At 45.1% G+C, this 23,183-nt stretch overlaps 1 protein-coding gene across 1 annotated transcript in view; it reads right to left on the bottom strand.

The window, feature by feature from the left end:
- Positions 1 to 23,183, bottom strand: part of LOC140206427 (vitellogenin-like) — a 113,834-nt gene that overhangs the window by 61,969 nt on the left and 28,682 nt on the right. Inside the window, 7 exon segments of the mRNA XM_072274795.1 lie at positions 6,047 to 6,179; positions 8,217 to 8,402; positions 8,524 to 8,608; positions 13,761 to 13,950; positions 19,282 to 19,401; positions 21,321 to 21,422; positions 22,104 to 22,228. Coding sequence (XP_072130896.1) covers positions 6,047 to 6,179; positions 8,217 to 8,402; positions 8,524 to 8,608; positions 13,761 to 13,950; positions 19,282 to 19,401; positions 21,321 to 21,422; positions 22,104 to 22,228 — 941 coding nt within the window.

Below are 23,183 nucleotides of genomic sequence, written 5' to 3'. Positions count from 1 at the left end.
GTAAATATTAAGGAAGAGGATGTGCTGGAGCTTTTGGAAAGCATCAAGTTGGATAACTCGTCGGGACGGGATAAGATGTACCCAGGCTACTGTGGGAGGCGAGGGAGGAGATTGCTGAGCCTCTGGCGATGATATTTGCATCATCAATGGGGACTGGAGAGGTTCCGGAGGATTGGAGGGTTGCAGATGTTGTTCCCTTATTCAAGAAGGGACATAGAGATTGCCCAGGAAATTATAGACAAGTAAGTCTTACTTCAGTGGTTGGTAAGTTGAATGAGAAGATCCTGAGAGGCAGGACTTTTGAACACTTGGAGAGGCATAATGTGATTAGGAATAGACAGCATGGCTTTGTCAAAGGCAGGTCATGCCTTACGAGCCTGATTGAATTTTTTGAGGTTGTCACTAAACAGATTGATGAAGGTAGAGCAGTAGATGTAATGTATATGGATTTCAGCAAGGGATTTGATAAGATACCCATGCAAGGCTTATTGAGAAAGTAAGGAGGCATGGGATCAAAGGGGACATTGCTTTGTGGATCCAGAACTGGCTTGCCCACAGAAGGCAAAGAGCGGTTGTAAACGGGTCATATTCTGCATGGAGGTCGGTGACAAGTGGTGTGCCTCAGGGATCAGTTCTGGGATCCCAACTCCTCGTGATTTTTGTAAATGACCTGGATGAGGAGTGGAGGAATGGGTTAGTAAATTTGCTGAATACACAAAGATTAGGGGTGTTGTGGATAGTGTGGAGGGTTGTCAGAGATTACAGCGGGACAACAATAGGATGCAAAACTGGGCTGAGAAATGGCAGATGGAGTTCAAGCGAGGGGTGGTTTATTTTGGTAGGCGAAATATGATGACAAAATATAGTATTAATGGTAAGACTCTTTGCGGTGTGGAGGATCAGAGGGATCTTGGGGTCCGAGTCCATAGGACAAGCATGCAAGTACAGCAGGCAGTGAAGAAAGCTAATGGCATGTTGGCCTTCATAACAAGGGGAATTGAGTATAAGAGCAAAGAGGTCCTTCTGCAGCTGTACAGGGCCCTGGTGAGACCACACCTGGAGTACTGTGTGCAGTTTTGGTCTCCAAATTTGAGGAAGGACATTCTTGCTATTGAAGGAGTACAGCGTAGGTTCACAAGGTTAATTCCCGGGATGGCGGGACTGTCATATGTTGAAAGATTGGAGCGACTGGGCTTGTATACTCTGGAATTTAGAAGGCTGAGAGGGGATCTTATTGAAACATATAAGATTATTAAGGGATTGGACACGCTGGAGGCAGGAAGTATGTTCCTGCTGATGGGTGAGTCCAGAACCAGATGCCACAGTTTAAGAATTAGGGGTAGGCCATTTAGAACGGAGTTGAAGAAAAACTTTTTCACCCAGAGAGTGGTGGATATATGGAATGCTCTGCCCCAGAAGGCTGTGGAGGCCAAGTCTCTGGATGCTTTCAAAAAAGAGATGGATAGAGCTCTTAAAGATAGAGGAATCAAAGGTTATGGGGATAAGGCAGAAACTGGATACTGATTGTGGATGATCAGCCATGATCACAGTGAATGGCGGTGCTGGCTCGAAGGGCCGAATGGCCTACTCCTGCACCTATTGCCTATTGTCTATTGACACTCATAGCTGCTACGCAGGGTGACTCTATGGTTAAGAAGGCATACGGTGCATTGGCCTTCATCAACCGTGGGATTGAGTTTAAGAGCCGAGAGGTAACGTTGCAGCTATATAGGATCCTGGTCAAACCCCACTTGGAGTACTATGCTCAGTTCTGGTTGCCTCATAAGACCATAAGACAAAGGAGCAGAAGTCGGCCATTCGGCCCATCGAGTCTGCTCCACCATTTTATCATGAGCTGATCCATTCTCCCATTTGGTCCCACTCCCCCGCCTTCTCACCATAACCTTTGATGCCCTGGCTACACAGATACCTATCAATCTCTGCCTTAAATACACACAATGACTTGGCCTCTACTGCTGCTCATGGCAACAAATTCCATAGATTCACCAACCTCTGACTAAAAAAATTTCTTCGCATTTCTGTTCTGAATGGGTGCCCTTCAATCCTTGTCATGCCCCCTCGTACTAGACTCCCCCATCATGGGAAACAACTTTGCCACATCCACTCTGTCCATGCCTTTCAACATTCAAAATGTTTCTATGAGGTCTCTCCTCATTCTTCTAAACTCCAAAGAATACAGTCCAAGAGTGGACAAACGTTCCTCATATGTTAACCCTCTTATTCCTGGAATCATTCTAGTGAATCTTCTCTGTACCCTCTCCAACGTCAGCACATCCTTTCTTAAATAAGGGGACCAAAACTGCCCACAGTACTCCAAGTGAGGTCTCACCAGCACCTTATAGAGCCTCAACATCACATCCCTACTCCTATACTCTATTCCTCTAGAAATGAATGCCAACATTGCATTCGCCTTCTTCACCACTGACTCAACCTGGAGGTTAACCTTAAGGGTATCCTGTACGAGGACTCCCAAGTCCCGTTGCATCTCAGAACTTTGAATTCTTTCCCCATTTAAATAATAGTCTGCCCGTTTATTACTTCTGCCAAAGTGCATAACCATACACTTTCCAACATTGTACTTCATTTGCCATTTCTTTGCCCATTCTTCCAATCTATCCAAGTCTCTCTGCAGACTCCCCATTTCCTCAGCACTACCGGCCCCTCCACCTATCTTCGTATCATCAGCAAACTTAGCCACAAAGCCATCTATTCCATAATCCAAATCATTGATGTACAATGTAAAAAGAAGCGGCCCCAACACAGACCCCTGTGGAACACCACTGGTAACCGGCAGCCAACCAGAATAGGATCCCTTTATTCCCACTCTCTGTTTCCTGCCAATCAGCCAACGCTCTACCCACGTATGTAACTCTCCCATAATTCCATGGGCTCTTATCTTGTTAAGCAGCCTCATGTGTGGCACCTTGTCAAAGGCCTTCTGAAAATCCAAATATACAACATCTACACTGCATCTCCCTTGTCTAGCCTACTGGTAATTTCCTCAAAAAATTGCAATAGGTTTGTCAGGCAGGATTTTCCTTTAAGGAATCCATGCTGAGTTCTGCCTATCTTGTCATATGTCTCCAGGTACTCTGTAACCTCATCCTTGACAATCGACTCCAACAACTTCCCAACCACCGATGTCAAGCTAACAGATCTACAATTTCCTTTTTGCTTCCTTGCCCCCTTCTTAAATAGCGGAGTGACATTTGCAATCTTCCAGTCCTCCGGAACCATGCCAGAATCTATCGACTTTTGAAAGATCATCGCTAATGCCTCCGCAATCTCCACAGCTACTTCCTTCAGAACACGCAGGTGCATTTCATCTGGTCCGGGAGATTTATCTACCTTTAGACTATTCAGCTTCCTGAGTAGTTTCTCTGTCATAATTGTGACTGCGCACACTTCTCTTCCCTGCCACCCTTGAGTGTCCGGTATACTGCTGACGTCTTCCTCAGTGAAGACTGATACAAAATACTCATTCAGTTCCTCTGCCATCTCCTTATCTCCCATTACAATTTCTCCAGCATCATTTTCTATCGGTCCTATATCTACTCTCACCTGTCTTTTACTCTTTATATACTTGAAAAAGCTTTTAGTATCCTCTTTGATATTATTTGCTAGCTTCCTTTCATAGTTAATCTTTTCCCTCTTAATGACCTTCTTAGTTTCCTTTTGTAAGGTTTTAAAAACTTCCCAATCCTCTGCCTTCCCACTAATTTTTGCTTCCTTGTATGCCCTCTCCTTAGCTTTAACTTTGGCTTTGACTTCTCTTGTCAACCACGTTTGCATCCTTTTTCCACTCGAAAATTTCTTCTTTTTTGGAAGATACCTGTCTTGCATATTCCTCATTTCTCGCATAATCTCCAGCCACTGCTGCTCTGCTGTCTTTCCTGCCAGTGTCCCTTTTCAGTCAACTTTGGCCAGTTCCTCTCTCATGCCACTGTAATTTCCTTTACTCCACTGAAATACTGACACATCAGATTTCGGCTTCTCTTTTTCAAATTTCACAGTGAACTCAATCATGTTATGATCACTGCCTCCTAAGGGTTCCTTCACCTCAATCTCTCTAATCACCTCCGGTTCATTACACAATACCCAATGCAGTACGGCCGATCCCCTAGTGGGCTCAACAACAAGCTGTTCTAAAAAGCCATCTCGCAGACATTCTACAAATTCTCTCTCTTGAGATCCAGTGCCGACCTGATTTTCCCAATCCACTCGCATTTTAAAATCCCCCACAATTATCATAACACTGCCCTTCTGACAAGCCTTTTCTATTTCCAGTTGTAATTTGTAGTCCACATTCCTGCAGCTGTTTGGAGGCCTATAAATAACTGCCATCAGTGTCCTTTTACCCTTGCGATTTCTTAGCTCAGCCCATAAAAATTCTGCACCTTCCGATCCTATATCAACTCTTTCTAATAATTTAATATCATTTCTTACCAATAAAGCCACGCCTCCCCCTCTGCCTACCTTCCTATCCTTCCGATACACCGTGTATTCTTGGACGTTCAGCTCCCAGAGACATGCATCCTTTAGCCAGGTATCAGTGATGGCCACAATATCATACCTGCCAATCTGTAGCTGTACAACAAGATCATCCACCTTATTCCTTATGCTGCGTGCATTTAAGTACAACACCTTAGGACCAGTATTTGATACTTTTTGCTTTGATTTCACTGCAACTTTATTGCACTGCAACTCATCCCAATGGCTACAAATTTGCCCCATCACCTGCCTGTCTTTCCTGACATCTTTACTGCTCACTATCTTAGATTTATTTCTGTTTTCCTCTTCCTCTGCTCTGTCATTCCGGTTCCCATCCCCCTGCCGAATCAGTTTAAACCCTCCCTAACAGCTCTATTAAACTTTCCCGCCAGGATATTGGTCCCCTTCGGGTTCAGGTGTAACCTGTCCTTTTTGAACAGGTCATACTTCCCCCAGAAGAGATCCCAATTATCCAAGAATCTGAAGGAAGGATGTGGAAACCATAGAAAGGGTGCAGAGGAGATTTACAAGGATGGATTGGGGAGTATGCCTTATGAAAATAAGTTGAGTGAACTCGGCCTTTTTTCCTTGGGGTGATGGAGGATGAGAGGTGACCTGATAGGTGTATAAGATGATGAGAGGCATTGATTGTGTGGATAGTCTGAGGCTTTTTCCCAGGGCTGAAATGGCTAGCACGAGAGGGCACAGTTTTTAGGTGCTTGGAAGTAGGTACAGAGGAGATGTCAGGGGTAAGTTTTTTGACGCAGAGAGTGGTGAGTGTGTGGAATGGGCTGCCGGCGATGGTGATGGGGGCAGAAACGATAGGGTCTTTTAAGAGACTCCTGGATAGGTACATGGAGCTTAGAAAAATAGAGGGCTGTGGGTAACCCTAGGTAATTTCTAAGGTAAGGCCTATATTGTGCTGTAGATCTTCTATGTTTCTAAATTCTTTCTCATCTCTGCCTAAGTGGACATCCCTCTATCCTGGGGCTGTGCTCATTAATCCTAGACTCTCCCACTATAGGAAACATCCTCTCCACATCCACTACATCCAGACCTTTCAATATTCAGTAGATTTCAATTATATCACCCCTCATTCTTCTAAACTCCAGTGAGTACATCAAATGCTCCTCAAATGATAACCCTTTAATTCCTGGAATCATTTGCGTGAACCTCCTCTGAACTCTCTCCAGTGTCAGCACATCCTTTCTTAGATAAGGGGCCCAAAACTGCCCACGATGCTCCAAGTGCGGTCTGACCAATGCCTGATAAAGCCTCAGTTCCCTCTGTTTTACAACACTCCCCAGGGCCCAACCATTTATGTAAGAGTCCTACCCTCATTTGTTTTCCAAAGGTGTAATGCCTTATACTTATCCTCTTGATCATTTCTGCTTTCAAGGGAACAACCTCCCTCAGCTCTCGAAGTAACTGACCTGAGGGCCCTCTGCTACTCTTAACATGACAACGCACAGCAGAAGAGCGAATTCAGAGGTCCTGATAGATGATATCACAAGTTATGCTAAAGGATACTTACATCACTCTCACTTTCCTGTGACATCTTGAATTTTTGATTCACAATGTTTGCTTCCTTGATTTCGGGTAAGATGGGTGCCACTTTCTCTGCCACCGAATTCTCGATGCTCCGTGAAACAGCAAACACCTCAGATCTGTGGGGTCAATACCCTCAATGAGTACACGGAGAGAGAGGAGTGAACAAAAATGGCAGCACTGCACTGTCGTTATTAGAGCACCAGAAACCCGGGTTCAATTCCCACTGTAACCTGGAAGGACTTTGTACATTCTTCTCCTGAACATGTGGGTTTCCCCCAGGTGCTCCAGTTTCCTCCCACATTCCAAGCACATACGGATTAGTGGGTTAGTTGATCAAGTTGGTGTAACTGGGTGGCATGGCAGCATAGCGGTTAGTGTAACGTTATTGTAGTGCAAGCCACCTGATCTCCATGTGAAGAAGTCACCCCTCAGGGTTCTTTTAAGTCTGCTCCCTCTCACCTCAGCCTTCCCATTCTTGATTCCCCAACTGTGGGGGAGAAAACTGTGCGCTTTCACCTCATCTATGCCCCTCATGATTTTACACACCTCTGTAGGGTCCGCTAAACTCTAAGCAGTAACGTTCTAGCTCACCCAACCTTTCCCCACAATTCAATCCCTCAAGTCCTGGCAGTATTCTCTGTATCTCAGTACAGGCGGCAATAATAAATTAATTCTAATTCCATTTCCTCCGGTGCACAATGCAACACTAGCACCGGCCTACCCACCATCAGGGACGGAAATACAGAAAGGTGCCAGGGACATCCTGTACTATAGAAACCACAGAGAGGCTGCAGAGGAGATTTACAAGGATGTTGCCTGGATTGGGGAGCATGCCTTATGAGAATAGGTTGAGTGAACTCGGCCTTTTCTCCTTGGAGCGACAGAGGATCAGAGGTGACCTGATAGAGGTGTATAAGATGATGAGAGGCATTGATCATGTGGATAGTCAGAGGCTTTTTCCCAGGGCTGAAATGACCAACACGAGAGGGCACAGTTTTAAAATGCTTGGAAGTAGGTACAGAGGAGATGTCAGGGGTAAGTTTTTTTACGCAGAGAGTGGTGAGTGTGCGGAATGGGCTGCCGGCGACAGTGGTGGAGGCGGATACGATAGGGTCTTTTAAGAGGCTCCTGGATAGATACATGGAGCTTAGAAAAATAGAGGGCTATGGGTAACCCTAAGTAATTTCTAAAGTAAGTACATGTTTGGCTCAGCATTGTGGGCTGAAGGGCCTGTATTGTGCTGTAGTTTTTCTATGTGCTATGTTTTATCATGAAGGACCCCACCCATCCTGTTTGTGGACTGTTTGTCCCACTCCAATTGGGGAGGAGGCTACACCAGGACCACCAGACTCAAAACAGTTACTTTTCCCAAGCAGTTAAGCTGATCCACACCTCAACTCAGTAACCCACCCCTCCATGCCCCAACCCACCACTACCTTATCATTTGCTGTCAAAGTCACCTTAAGTACAGACACCCCTGTGCCTAGTGTCACTTTATGGACATACAATCAATCTATGTATATAAGTTAGCTTATGTATTTATATTTATTGTGTTTTCATTATTATTGTGTTCTTTATCTTATTGTGTTTTTAAGTAGAAAGCACAGCACAGAAACAGGCCCTTCAGCCTATCTAGTCCATTCTGAACCTTTTAAGCTGCCCACACCCATCGACCTGAACTGGGACCATAGTCCTCCATACCTCTACTATCTATGTAACTGCCCAAATTTCTCTTAAACTTTGAAATCGAGCTCGCATGTACCACTTGTGATGGTAGCTCATTCCACACTCTCACGACGTTCTGAGTGAAGATGTTTCCCCCAATGTTCCCTTTAAACTTTTCATCTTTCGCCCTTAACCCATGCCCTCTGGTTGTCTCACCTAACTTCAGTGGAAGAAGCCTGCTTGTGTTTACCCTATCAATACCCCTCAATTTTGTATAATCCCATCAAATCTTCCCTCAATCTTCTACGTTCTAAGGAATAAAGTCCTAACCTAGTCAAGCTTTCCTTTGTGCTCTGTTGGATGGGGATTAGCAATTTTTCCATTCTTCTCTACACTTGTGAACTGGAAATGACATTAGACAGCCTTGAATCTTTCTGAAGAGAAAAGAAAGCTGGGGATGGCAGGGATAAAGTGAGAGGAAACATTACTTCAGAATCATTATCTGGTTCTCTTTCTGAAGTGGAACACTGCTAATCTGCAGAATGCCTTCTTTTGCGTTTATCTTTATCGCTACGTCCACAGGTAGAGTCCACTGGAACCTCGCGGTGAACTCCAGACCAGACTGGAGAAATGGTGCCTTTATACCCAGGACAGCCTTGCTGTATAGAGCCACACTGAGGGAGGAACAGACAAGATGTTACATTAGCCTCAGCACTGGACGTGACTGAAATCACCACACCGCAAAGGTGAATGTTCTTTGGAAACAGCTGCTTCAAAAAAATGAAATGTAAATACCTTGGGTTAACCTGAGCCTTCAGTTCAATGTTGGCAGTAAGTAACTGAGACAAGGTGGAGGTGGTGGCCGGGATGCTGGCAGCAACTAGCGGAGACGGAAAGCAAGTAGTTTCAGTAACAGTTACCTCCTCTAACAACACAAACTTCTATACAATTCTATTAAAAAGTGATGAAACATTCCAAGGAAAAATATCTTTGCTATAAAGATGTTTAACCTTTCCTTTAAAGGAAGGACGTCAAACAAGGCTTCAAGTTGAAGTTCAAGTTCAGTTTGTTGTCATTCAACTGTGCACATTTCCAGCCAAACGAAGCAATATTCCTTCAAACCAAGGTGCACAACACAGTACATATAATGCACACGCAACACATGAAGTATATTACCACAATTATATTACCAAATAAGGTGCATTTATGACACAAGTTAAGAAGTAAACAGTATCATGCTACTGGTGTTTCATACGTGATGAGACCCAGGTAGGGGCAGGGTGTTCAGCAGTCTCTCAGCCTTGGGGAAGAAGCTGTTTCCCATCCAAACTGTCCTTATTCTAATGCTACAGCACCTCTAGCCTGACAGTAGAGGGTCAAAGAGATTGGTGAATGGATGGGTGGGATCATTGACGGTGATAAGGGCCCTGCATACATAATACTCCTGGTAAATGGGTGGAGGAGAGACCTTGATGATCCTCTCAACAGCCCTCACAATCCTTTGTAGGGATTTGCGGTCAGATACCTTACAATTTCCATACCAGACGGTGATGCAGGTAGGTTGAGGTCAAGGCAGAAAATGGTGGAAACACTCAACTTTCTCAGGGCTGAACCATTAACGATTTCTCTCTCCACAGATGCTGCCTGGCCTGCTGAGCGCCCCAGCATTTTCTGTTTGTATTTCCCTGGAGAGAGAAATACTTTTAATATTTCAGGTGGGAGACTCTTGGTCAGAATTCGTCACCAAATATACAAACCTCTCTCCTCTCTCATTGACCAGAAGTTACAAAGGACTGAATACCACCAAGCTCAAGGACAACTTCAACCCCACTGTTACAAGACTATTGAATGCTCCTTAGTGAGATAATATGGACGCTTGACCTCACAGTCTATCTCGTTATGGACCTTGCACCTTATTCTCTGCCTGCACTGCACTTTCACAGTAACTGTCTCACTTTATTCTACCTTGACCATCTCAATGCATTGTGTAATGAATTGATCTGTGTGAACAGTAAGCAAGACATGTTTTACACTATACACGTGGCAATAATAGGCCATTTAATCAGTTAGTGGTTGATGTTTGAATTGAGACTCATCTGCACTGGGGAGAGTCCATTTCCTTATGCTATTTCCATGTTCCCAAACTCCATCAACCTATCGCCCTCCTTTTTTGATCCACCCATCACCTGCCAGCTCTTTCCCCACCTCCCTACATGTGATTTCATCTTTCGTTGCTGTTGTTTCACATATTTATATGACTATTATTTTATCATAATTGTGCCAGTAATACTATACTGTGTCTTACATATATATATTTCCTTTAGGTTGCTATAGCCGGGGTGGTAGTGGGAATAAGCTTTTGCTACCTATTAAATGCTCCCGATGGTGTGCGTCTCAAATGGCTTCTGACAACCAAGTCCAAATCCTCACCTTCACATGTGTCTTAGCTACTAAGTCTGGTGGAACTGTTTCTAATGACCTAGCATCTGTATTATCCAGGTCATCTTCAAGGAGTAGCGCTTCAGAAAGACGATATCCAGCATTAAGGACCTCATCACCTAGTACATGCCTTCTTCTCATTGCTGTCATCAGAGAGGAGGTAAACAAGCCTGAAGACTCACATTCAATGATTCAGGAACAGCTTTTTCCCCTCTGCCATCCATTTTCTGAATGGACAATGAACCCATAAACACGAACTCACATCTTCTCTTTACCTCCTTATATGGTTCTGTTCCCTCAATATTTCAGTCCATATTGGCTCCCAGGTGCCAGGATTTGAGATATCTCAGATCGAATCCTCAGCAAGTGGGAGAATGAATAGCCTGAAGTTGTGGTCCATGAGTGAGAAGTGACGAGGTTCTGCATAGGGAGTTCAGGGAGTTAGATGCTAAGTTAAAGGGCAGGACTTCCAGGGTTGTGATCTCAGGATTGCTACCCATGCCACATGCTAGTGAAGCCAGAACTAGGAATATTATACAGTTTAATACATGGCTAAAGAGTTGGTGTAGGAGGCAGGGCATAAGATTTCTGGATCACTGGGCTCTCTTCCAGCGAAGGCAGGACATGTACAGAAGGGACGGTTTACACCTGAACTGGAGGGAACTAATATCCTAGTGGGAAGGTTTGTTAATGCTGCATGGTGGGGTATAAGCCAGAGTTGCAGGGGGATGAGAACCAGGGTGCCAGTACAGTTAGTGGAGAGGTTGTGGAGGCAGATGTTGGCAAGATCTCAGACAAAGTTAGGAATCAAAAGGTAGAGCAAGGTGCAACGAGTGTCCTGAGCTGTCTGTATTTCAATGTAAGAAGGTTGGGCATGGTGCGACTAGTGTTCTGAGCTGTCTGTATTTCAATGTAAGAAGGTTGAGCATGGTGCGGCTAGTGTTCTGAGCTGTCTGTATTTCAATGCAGGAAGTATTGTAGGAAAGGCAGATAATAGTGTTGAAGATGAGGTAGCTGGTTTACAAACAGAGGCAATGTGTAGTGAGGAGAGGCTGTTGATAGGGCAAAATTGCAGTCAACAGGATGAGTTGCAATGTAAAAGGCAGACAAAATCAAAAAGGTGAACACAGGACTGAAGGTGTTGTAATTGAATGTGCATAGTATATGGAATAAGATAGATGAACTTGCAGCACAGTTGCAGATCGGCAGGTATCATGTTGTAGGCATCACTGAATCATGGCTGAAGAAAGATTATAGCTGGGAGCTTAATGTCCAAGGATACACATTGTATCAAAAGGATAGGGGGGAAGGCAGAGGGGTGGTGTGGCTCTGTTGGTAAAAAATTGAATCAAATCATTAGAAAGAGGTGACGTAGGGTTGGAAGGTATTGAATCATTGTGGATAGAGCTAAGAAACTGCAAGGGTAAAAAGACCCTGATGGGAGTTGTATATAGGTGCCCCCAAACAGCAGAAAGGATGTGTCCTACAAATTAGAATGGGAGACAGAAAATACATGCCAAAGGGCAATGTTACAATAGTCATGGGGGATTCAATATGCAGTTAGATTGGGAAAATTAGGTTGGTGCTGGATACCAGGAGCGGGAATTTCTAGAGTACCTACGAGTTGGCTTTGTAGAGCAACTCGTGGTTGAGCCTATTGGGGGATAGCCAATAATATTAAAGAGGATATCAGAAGTTACTTCAACTTAAAGTGTAAAAGAGAGGCGAGTGTGGATATTGGACCACTGGAAAATAATGCTGGTGAGGTAGTAACGGGGGACAATGTAGTGGCGAACAAACTGAATAAATATTTTGGATCAGTCTTCACTGTGGAAGACATGAGTAGTATGGTGGGAGTTCCAGGTCTCAGGGATCATGAAATGTGTGAGGTTACCATAGCTAAAGAGAAGGTTCTTGGGAAACTAAAAGGTTTGAAGGCAGATAAGTCACCTGGTCCAGGTGGTGTACACCCCAGGGTTTTGAAAGGGGTGGCTGGGGAGATCATGGAGGCATTAGTATTGATCTTTCAAGAATCACTAGATTCTGGAATGGTTCCAGAAAAGTGGAAATTTGCAAATATCTCTCCACTCTTCTAGAAGGGAGAGAGGCAGAAGAAAGGAAACTATAGGCTAGTTAGTGCGACCTCAGTGGTTGGGAAGATTTTGGAGTTGATTGTTAAGGGTACTTGGAGACACAAGATAAAATAGGCCATAGTCAGCATGGTTTCCTCAAGAGAAAATCTTGCCTGACAAATCTGTTGGAATTCTTTGAAGTAACAAGCAGGATAGACAAAGAAGAATTGGTGGATGTTGTGTAGTTGCTTTTCAGAAAGCCCTTGATAAGGTACCACATGAGGCTGCTTAACAAGGTACGAGCCCATGGTATTACAGGAAAGATCCTAGCATGGATAAAGCAGTGGATGATGCCAGCAGTCAAAGAGCAGGAATAAAGGGAGCCTTTTCTGGCTGGTGGTGTTACACAGGGATCTGTGTTAGGAGGGATTCTTTTTACGTTATATGCTCATAATTTGGATGATGGAATAGATGGCTTTCTTGCAAACTTTGCAGACAATAAGAAAACAGAGGGGCAGGCAGTTTTGAGGAAGGAGAGAGGCTACAGAATGACTTATACAGATTCGGAGAATGGGCAAAGAAATGGCAGATGGAATACAGTGTCGGGAAATGTTTGGTCATGTAATTTGGTAGAAGAAATGAAAGAAGTGACTACTTTCTAAGTAGAAATTAAACACTAAAAACTGAGGTGCAAAGGGACTTGGGAGCACGTGCAAGATTCCCTAAAGGTTAAGTTGCAGGTTGTGTCTGTGGTGAGGAAGGCAAATGCTATGTTAGCATTCATTTCAACAGAACTCGGATATAACAGAAAGGATGTAATGTTGAGACTTTATAAAACACTGGTGAGGCCTCACTTAAAGTATTGTGAGCAGTTTTGGGCCCTTTATCTTAGAAAGGATGTGCTGAAACTGGAGAGGGTTCAAAGGAGGTTCATGAAAATGATTCCAAGATTGAATGGCCTGTCCTGTGAAGAGTGTTTGATGGCTCTGGGCCTGTATTTGCTGGAATTCAGAAGAATGAGGGGTGGCCTCATTGAAACCTATCGAATGTTGAAAGGCCTTGACAGCGTGGATGTGAAGAGGATGTTTCCTATGGTGGGAGAGTCTAAGACCAGGGGACACAGTCTTAGAACAGAAGTGAGGAAGAATTTCTTTAGCCAGAGTGGTGAATCTGTGGAATTCTTTGTCACAGGCAGCTGTGGAAGCCAAATCTTTATGTATATTTTGATAGGTTCTTGACTGATCAGGACATGAAGGGATATGGGGAGAAGGTAGGAGATTGGGACTGAGAGGAAAATTGGATGAGCCATGATGAAAGGGAGGAGCAGACTTGATGGGCCAAATGGCCTAATTCTGCTCCTATGTCTCATGGTCTTATGAAGGGTCTTGGCCCAAAATGTTGACTCTCCATTCCCCTCCACAGATACTGCCTGACCCACTGAGTTCTTCCAGCAGTTTGGTTGTTGCTGTAGATTCCAGTGGCTGACCTCTCTTGTGTTATTTTGCTTCTGAGGAGACTTACCCTTAAGGGCAGCTTCAGCCACCACTGCCGAGAGAAGGGACAGTTCTGTGGAGAGACCCAGGCACGTCGGGACAAAGCGGCGAACCTCCGATGTCACCAAGGCCGCTGACATATGCAATTCCATAGGCTTTCGGAGCTGGTCTATTATTTTCTGCAGTGCGCCATGTCTCACATCCACACCAGACAATAACTGTCAGGGGAAGATTCAATGGTCAAACGTCAGCAGAAGACACCATGCATTTTAAGTTGAGGTTTTTAGTTCGAGGTATACAGGGGCAGCACAGTAACATAGCTGTTAGCATAATGCCATTACAGCACCAGTGACCCGGGTTCCATTCTATCGTTGTCTGCAATGAGTTTGTACGCTCTCCACATGAACACATGGGTTTCCTCCAGGTACTCTGGTTTCCTCCCACTTTCCAAAAGACATATGTGTTAGGGTTAGTGAGTTGTGGGCATGCCATGTTGGCACCAGAAGTGTGGGGACACTTGCAGGCTGTCCCAGCATACATCTTCGGACTGTGTTGGTCATTGATATCACAGGACGCATTTCACTGTGCGTATTGATATTTCAAGGACCATGTGAAAAATAAAGCTAATCACTATAGTTATCTTTATTCCCAGGGTATGAATTTCATTTCTCACCACTTTGTAGTTCCAAAACAAGGACAAATATGAGTTGACATAAACTTAACTCACGAGGCAGCATTGCAGCACAGCGGCTAGAACAATGCCTTACAGTTCCAGTGACCCAGCTTCAACTCCCACCGCTGCCGGTAAGGAGTTTGTACATTTTCCTCGTGACTGCATGTTTCCCCTCCAGGTGCTCCGATTTCCTCCCACAATCCAAAGACATAACAGTTGTTAAGTTAATTGGTCATTGTAAGTTGTCCTGTGACTAGGCTAGGGTTAAATTGGTGGGTTGCTGGGCGGCATGGCTTGAAGGGCCAGAAGGGCCTATTCTATGCCCTCAATAAATTTATTCTCAACAAATAAATTAAATTATATAAATATTATCAAATTGTGGCTTTATAAAACTATGGTTTCATTTCTGGTCACTCCATTATAGAACATAGAACATAGAATAGTACAGCACAGTACAGGCCCTTCAGCCCACAATGTTGTGCTGACCCTTAAACCCTGCCTCTCATAAAACCCCTCACCTTAAATTCCTCCATATACCTGTCTAGTAGTCTCTTAAATTTCACTATTGTATCTGCCTCTACTACTGACTCAGGCAGTGCGTTCCACGCACCAACCGCTCTCTGAGTAAAAAAACTTCCTCTAATATCCCCCTTGAACTTACCACCCCTTACCTTAAAGCCATGTCCTCTTGTGTTGAGCAGTGGTGCCCTGGGGAAGAGGCGCTGGCTGTCCACTCTATCTATTCCTCTTAATATCTTATATACCTCTATCATGTCTCCTGTCATCCTCCTTCTCTCCAAAGAGTAAAGCCCTAGCTCCCTTAATCTCTGATCATAATGCATACACTGTAAACTAGGCAGCATCCTGGTAAATCTCCTCTGTACCTTTTCCTATGCTTCCACATCCTTCCTATAGTGAGGCGACCAGAACTGGACACAATACTCCAAACGTGGCCTAACCAGAGTTTTATAGAGCTGCATCATTACCTCGCGACTCTTAAACTCTATCCCTCAACTTATGAAAGCTAACACCCCATAAGGTTTCTCAACTACCCTATCTACCTGTGAGGCAACTTTCAGGGATCTGTGGACATGTACCCCCAGATCACTCTGCTCCTCCACACTACCAAGTATGCTGTCATTTAGAGGACAATCCTCTACACTAAAATCCATATAGATCACATCCACTGCACTACCCTCATCTATATGCCTGGTCACCTCCTCAAAGAACCCTATCAGGCTTGTTAGACACGATCTGCCCTTCACAAAGCCATGCTGACTGTCCCTAATCAGACCATGATTCTCTAAATGCTCAGACATCCTATCTCTAAGAATCTTTTCCAACAGCTTTCCCACCACAGACGTAAGGCTCACTGGTCTATAATTATCTGGACTATCCCTACTACCTTTTTTGAACAAGGGAACAACATTCGCCTCCCTCCAATCCTCAGGTACATTCCCGTGGACAACGAGGACATAAAGATCCTAGCTAGAGGCTCAGCAATCTCTTCTCTCACCTCGTGGAGCAGCCTGGGGAACATTCTGTCAGGCCTCGGGGACTTATCCAACCTAATGTATTTTAACAACTCCAACACCTCCTCTCCCTCAATATCAACATGCTCCAGAATATCAACCTCACTCATTTTGCCCTCACCATCATCAAGTTCCCTCTCACTGGTGGATACCGAAGAGAAGTATTCATTGAGGACCTCGCTCACTTCCACAGCCTCCAGGCACATCTTCCCACCTTTATCTCTAATTGGTCCTACCTTCACTCCTGTCATCCTATTTTTCTTCACATAATTGAAGAATGCCTTGGGGTTTTCCTTTACCCTACTCGCCAAGGCCTTCTCATGCCCCCTTCTTGCTCTCCTTAGCCCCTTCTTAAGCTCCTTTCTTGCTACCCTATATTACTCAATAGACCCATCTGATCTTTGCTTCCCAAACCTCATGTATACTGCCTTCTTCCACCTGACTAGATTTTCCACCTGACTAGACTTTCCACCTCACTTGTCACCCATGGTTCCTTCACTCTACCATTCTTTATCTTCCTCACCGGGACAAATTTATCCCTAACATCCCGCAAGAGATCTCTAAACATCGACCACATGTCCATAGTACATTTCTCCGCGAAAACATCATCCCAGTTCACACCCGCAAGTTCTAGCCTTGTAACTTTTAATTTACCCTCCCCCAATTTAAAATTTTCCTGTTCTCTCTGATTCTATCCTTTTCCATGATAATGCTGAAGGCCAGGGAGCGGTGGTCACTGTCCCCCAAATGCTCACCCACTGAGAGATCTGTGTCCTGACCCAGTTCATTACCTAATACTAGATCTAGTATGGCATTCCCACTGGTCGGCCTGTCCACATACTGTGACAGGAATCCATCCTGGACACACTTAACAAACTCTGCCCCATCTAAACCCTTGGAACTAATCAAGTGCCAATCAATATTAAGGAAGTTAAAGACACCCATGATAACAACCCTGTTATTTCTGCACCTTTCCAAAATCTGCCTCCCAATCTGCTCCTCTGTATCTCTGCTGCTACCAGGGGGCCTATAGAATACTCCCAATAGAGTAACTGCTCCCTTCCCATTCCAGACTTCCACCCATACTGACTCAAAAGAGGATCCTGCTACATTACCCACTCTTTCTGTAGCTGTAATAGTATCCCTGATCAGTAATGCCACCCCTCCTCCCCTCACCAGCCCCCCCATCCCTTTTAAAGCACTGAAATCCAGGAATATTGAGAATCCATTCCTGCCTTGGTGCCAGCCAAGTCTCTGTAATGGCCACTACATCATAATTCCATATATGTATCCAAGCTCTCAGTTCATCACCTTTGTTGCTGATTCTTCTTGCATTGAGGTACACACATTTCAGCCCTTCTACCTTACTGTCTTTACACCGTTTATTCTGCTTCTCTTTCCTCAAAGCCTCTCTGTATGTTAGATCTGGCTTTACTCCATGCACTTCTTTCACTGCTCTATCCCTCTGGGTCCCATCCCCCTCGCAAATTAGTTTAAACCCTCCCGAACCACGCTGGCAAACCTACCTGCAAGGATATTGCTCCCCCTCGAGTTCAGGAGCAATCCATCCAATCTGTACAGGTCCCACCTTCCCCAGAAGAGATCCCAATGATCTAAAAATCTAAATCCCTGCCCCCTGCACCAACTCTTCAGCCACGCATTCAACTGCCATCTCCTCCAATTCTTACCATCACTGTCACGTAGCACTGGCAGCAATCCTGAGAACGTCACCCTTGAGGTCCTGTTCTTCAGCCTTCTGCCTAATTCCTGAAACTCACACTTCAGGACCTCATCCCTCTTCCTGCCTATGTCGTTGGTCCCAACATGTATCACGACTTCTGGTTGCTTTCCCTCTCGTACCAGGATGTCGTGCATCCGGTCAGAGACATCCCGGATCCTGGCACCCGGGAGGCAACAAACCATGCGGGTGTCCTTCTCACGTCCACAAAATCTCCTGTCTGCTCCCCTGACTATAGAGTCTCCAATGACGACAGCTCTCCTCTTCTCCATCCCACCCTTCTGCACCACAGGGTCAGACTCAGTGCCGGAGGCCCTGCCACCGTGGCTCACACCTGGTCGGTCGTCCCCGCCAACAGTATCCAGGATGGTAAACTTATTACTCAGGGGAATGGTTACAGGGGTGCTCTGCACTACCTGTCTGCTCACCTTCGCTTTCCCCCCTCTGACTGTCACCCAACGACCTGCTTCCGACAGCCTAGGTGTGACTACCTCCCTGTGGCTCTCATCTATGACTGCCTCATTCTCCCTTATGAGTCAGAGGTCATCCAGCTGCTGCTCCAGATTCCTCACACGGTCTTCGATATCGCCCAGCCGCATGCAATTCTGGCAGATGTGACTCTGCGGGAGGGGGAGTTCCCCCAAGACTGCCACATCTCACATGAGAGACAACCCCAAGTCTGTCCAACCTCTCCTTATAGCTCCTACCCTCAAATCCTAGCAGCATCCTGGTGGACATCTTCTGCACCCTCTCCACATCCCTCCCAGTGAGTGAGCGGGCCAGTGAAGGAGTGGAGCTTTGAGGCTTTGACTCCAGAGGCTTCGACGAGAAGAGGCGGAGGACAAGCTAGCTCGCAGTTAGTTTACACAATGTCTCCTGAGATGGTGATGTGCCTCTCATGTGAGATGTGGCAGTCTTGGGGGAACGCCCCTCTCCCACAGAGTCACATCTGCCAGAAGTGCATGGGGCTGGGCGATCTGGAAGACCGTGTGAGGAATCTGGAGCAGCAGCTGGATGACCTCCGACTCATAAGGGAGAATGAGGCAGTAGCATACACTCAGTAGCGAGTGTATGTTTGTGGTCTGCTGCTGCTGTAGCCCGTCCACATCAATGGTCAACATGTTATAACTACTGTTGTAATGTGGTTATTTGAGTTACTGTCACCATCCTGTCAACTTGCACCAGTCTGGCCATTCTCCCAATATCTCTCATTCTCCTCTGATCGCTCTCATTTTACCCACAAAACTGCTGCTCACTAGATTTTTTTTTTGTTTTTTGCACCATTCTCTGGAAACTCTAGAGACTGCTGTGCGTGAAAATCCCAGGAGATCAGCAGTTTCTGAGATACTCAAACCACCCCGTCTGGCACCAACAACCATTCCACAGTCAAAGTCACTTAGATCACATTTCTTCCCCCATTCTGAGGTTTGGCCTGAACAACAACTGAACCTCTTGACCATGTCTGCATGCTTTTATGCACTGAATTTCTGCCACATGATTGGCTGATTAGATATTTGCATTAACGAGCAATAAAGTGGCCACTGAGTGTATGTTCCATATTCTAAATTACACCACTTGCAGGAGAATTGACAAAGCTATCTCTTACCTCGATCACTTTGTGAATATAATCCTTTCTGAAGTCGACAAAGGCGATTTCTTGATTAAATACCTTCAGGTATGCTGAAGCAAGTGGGACTTTCTCTGGCACAGATTTTAAATTGGGGATCTGTTGAAAAAATGAATACACAACATAAGAATTCAAACACTGACAGCAGTACTTTGAAACACAGGGACCTGTGTTATTTCAGAGAACCTGTCTTGGGCCCAGCACGAACTGCAGCTGCAAAGAAAGCACAGCAGCGCCTCTACTTCCTTAGGAGTTTGCAAAGATTCGGCACGACATCCAAAACTTCGATGAACTTCTATATATGTGTTGTGAAGAGTATATTGACTGGCTGCACCACAGCCTGCTATTGTCCTTGAAAGGAAAGTCGTACAAAAAGTAGTGGATATGGCCCATTCCCTCACGGGTAAAGCCCTCCCCACCATTGAGCACATCCACACATAGCATTGGCACAGGGAAACAGCATCCATCATTAGGGAACCCTGTCGCCCAGCTCCTACTCACTTCTCCCTGACACCATCAGAAAAGAGCCACAGGAGGCTCAGGACTCACAGCACCAGGTTCAGGAGCAGTCATCACCCCTCAGCCATCAGGCTCTTGAACCAAAGGGGATTAAGTCACCCAACTTCACCTGTGCCAACATTGAAACATTCCCACAGCTTATAGACTCACATTCACAAATTCTTCATCTTATGCTCTTAAAGTTTATTGTTTTATTTATTTATTATCATTATTTTTTTCTTTGTGCATTTGTAGTTTGTTGTTCTTTGTACTCTGGTTGAACGCCCAGATGGTGCGATTATTCATTGATTCTATTATAGATTTATTGAATATACCTGCAAGGAAATCAACCTCAGTTGTATATGGTGACACATATGTACTTTGATAATAAATTTGCTTCAAACTTTGACTGCAGATGCTGGAACCTGGAGTAATCAGTAATATATGGGAGGAACTCAGTGGGTCAGGCAACATCTGTGGAGGGAAATGAACTGTCAAAGTTTTGGTCCAAGACCACTTAATTACATCTCCTAGACCCATCTCCTGCACTCTTAAATCCCAAAACCAGCTGGCACTTCTGTCTTCAGCTATTGTCCCTGTTTGTCCTCCACCCTGTGACAAACCTTGCCAAGACTTTCACCTTCACCATCCCTTTTACTCTGCGCAGTTATGGCCACCCCATTCCAGGAAGGATGTAGAGAGGATGCAGAAGAGATTCACCAGGATGCATCCTGTATTAGAGAGTATGAGCCATAAGGAGAGGTTTTTCAAACTTGGTGTGTTTTATCTGGAGCTTCAGAGGCTTAGACAAGGAGCCCAAAACTGCTCACAATACTTCAAGTGTGGTCTGACCAATACCTTATGAAGCTTTAGCATTACATCCTTGTTTTTATATTCAAATTATCTCAAAATGAACACTACCTTTACACTTGCCTTCCTCACCACAAAGGGTTCCCAACCTGGTGTCCAGGGTTAATAGTACTGGTAATCTTTGCTTAATGGTATTGGTCCATGGCATAAAGGGATTGAGAACTCATGTTGGAAGCTTACAAAATTATTAGAGGCATAGATAAGGTAGATAAGAGTCCTTTTTCCCAGGGTGTAAATGGTGTAGGCTAGAAGACATTAACTGAAGATGACCGAGGGAAGATTTAAAGGAGCGATCTGCTGGGCAGGTTTTTTTTAAAAAACACAAAGAGTGGTGGGTGCCTGGAATGTGTTGCCAGGGGTGACAGTGGAGGCAGATATGACAGAAGCATTTAAGAGCGTTTTAGATGGTCATATGAATATCGGTAGAGAGGTATTTATTTAGGATGGTGGAGAAATCGGTAGCTCGGGTTGAGGTATTTAATGTTGTGGTGTTACCAAGCTTGGCATTTAGCTTGCAGACGTTTCATCACCAGTCAAAGTGACATTCTCAGTTATCGGTGTTCCTCTTCAGGCCTGCCCGCGACTTTATAGGCCCCCATTCGCTCTCTGGATTGATACCTTTCCACAAAACTCTGCCAGCTTGATCTTACCTTATTTAAAATGCGTTGGATTTGCTTCATGTCGGGAATTCCCTGGACCTTCTCCCGATTTTTCATGATGGCTTCCTGGAGACCTTCCATTCGTAAGCCACCCTGGTGAGGAATAAAACAAGGAACATTTCCTCAGGGTGGGGGGATGGGGCATGAGCATTTGGAATTCATTATCTGCAGGAAGCTGCGGAGAATTGAATTGATACTGGGAATAATGGGATGGGGGATCTTGGGGACTCCAGGTAAATGGAGATCAGGCAAGAAGCCAGAAAGAACTGGCAGTTATGTCAGGGATGGCACAGTAGAGTTGTGGTTAGGATTACTGTATGTTTTACAATTGTTCAATGCCACCGCTGTCTGTGAAGAGGTTTTATGTTCTTCCCATGACCGTGTGGCTTTCCTCCTAGTGCTCTGGTTTCCTCCCACATAACAAAGATGTACAGTTTAGAGTTGGTAAGTTGTAGACATGCTATGTGGCTCTGGAATTGTGGCAACAGTTGTGGGCTGGCCCCCAGCACGACCCTCGGACGGTGCTGGTCGTGGTGCATGCTTTCAGGTTTTTGTGTCTTCTGCCCAATGGGAGGGGGTGAAGAGAGAATGTCCGGGGCGGGCGGGGTCTTTGATTATGTTGGCTGACTTAGTGAAGCAGTAAGTGTATGGAGGGGAGGCTGGTTTCCGTGATGTTCTGAGCTGTGTCTACAACACTCTGTAGTTATTGCAGTCACGTGCCGAGCAGTTGCCGTATGATGCTGTGATGAACTGACCAACTGAAGGTTACATTACCTCCAGAAGATCTGCAAAGGCTCCCAATGTGTATCCTGTGACTTTGGCTGCTGCTACGGATGGAATGAGGCTCCCCACATCCTTCATAAGGACAACTTTAGTAGCTGCTCCTGTCATCAGTTTATCTACGTCACAAGGAGAAAGCTAATTAACCAAGTGCTACCGAGAAGCTCTCGTTAACAGGATAACAGAGATGTTAATAGAGTTAAAGAGCCCAACTTGTCCATGCCAACCAAGGCACCATTTTTATCATCACTGGGTCTGAATTCTGGGACATCCTCCCAACAGCACCTTCACCAAACTGAATGCAGTCATTCATCAAAATCCTCTCAAAGGAAATTGAAGTCATGGAGCTATAGAGCACAAAAACAGTCCATCGTGCCCACTTGATATTTTCCCATTTGCCCATATTTGATCCATAACTTTCCAAACCTGTCCACACACCAGTCCAAATGACTTTCAAACATCATTATTTTACCTGTCTCAACTACTGTTCATGTACACACCACCCCCTGTGCGAAGAGGCTGTGACTGGTAAAATGGTGGCACGCATGGTTGCTGCAGTCTCTCCAACTCCAACTAAAGGTGTAACTGTTCACTTAATGTCTTGTTAACAATTGCAAGACACTGATAGATGTTAAAAGCATCAAGTACAGCAGTTCAATCCCATCAGTGAGTTTTAGATTAGATTAGCTTTTGAGGACACGCAGTCCTCTTTTATTGTCATTTAGTAATGCATGCATTAAGAAATGATACCATGTTTCTCCAGAATGATATCACAGAAACACAGGACAATCCGACTAAAAACTGACAAAAACCACATAATTATAACATATAGTTACAACAGTGCAAAGCAATACCATGATTTGATAAGAACAGACCATGGGCACAGTAAAAAGTCTCAAACTCTCTCGAAAGTCCCATCATCTCACGCAGACGGTGAACCTCCAGCGCCGCCAACTTGCCGATGCAGCATCCCTGAAGTATCCGACCTCAGTCCGACTCCGAGTCCGTCCGAAAACTCCGAGCCTCCGACCAGCTCTCCGACACCGAGCACCGGGCACCATCTCTGCCGAGCAC

This window comes from Mobula birostris, chromosome 12, assembly GCF_030028105.1.
Source record: "Mobula birostris isolate sMobBir1 chromosome 12, sMobBir1.hap1, whole genome shotgun sequence".
In the NCBI taxonomy this organism is placed as follows: Eukaryota; Metazoa; Chordata; class Chondrichthyes; order Myliobatiformes; family Myliobatidae; genus Mobula; species Mobula birostris.
This window is presented reverse-complemented; position numbering and strand designations above follow the sequence as displayed.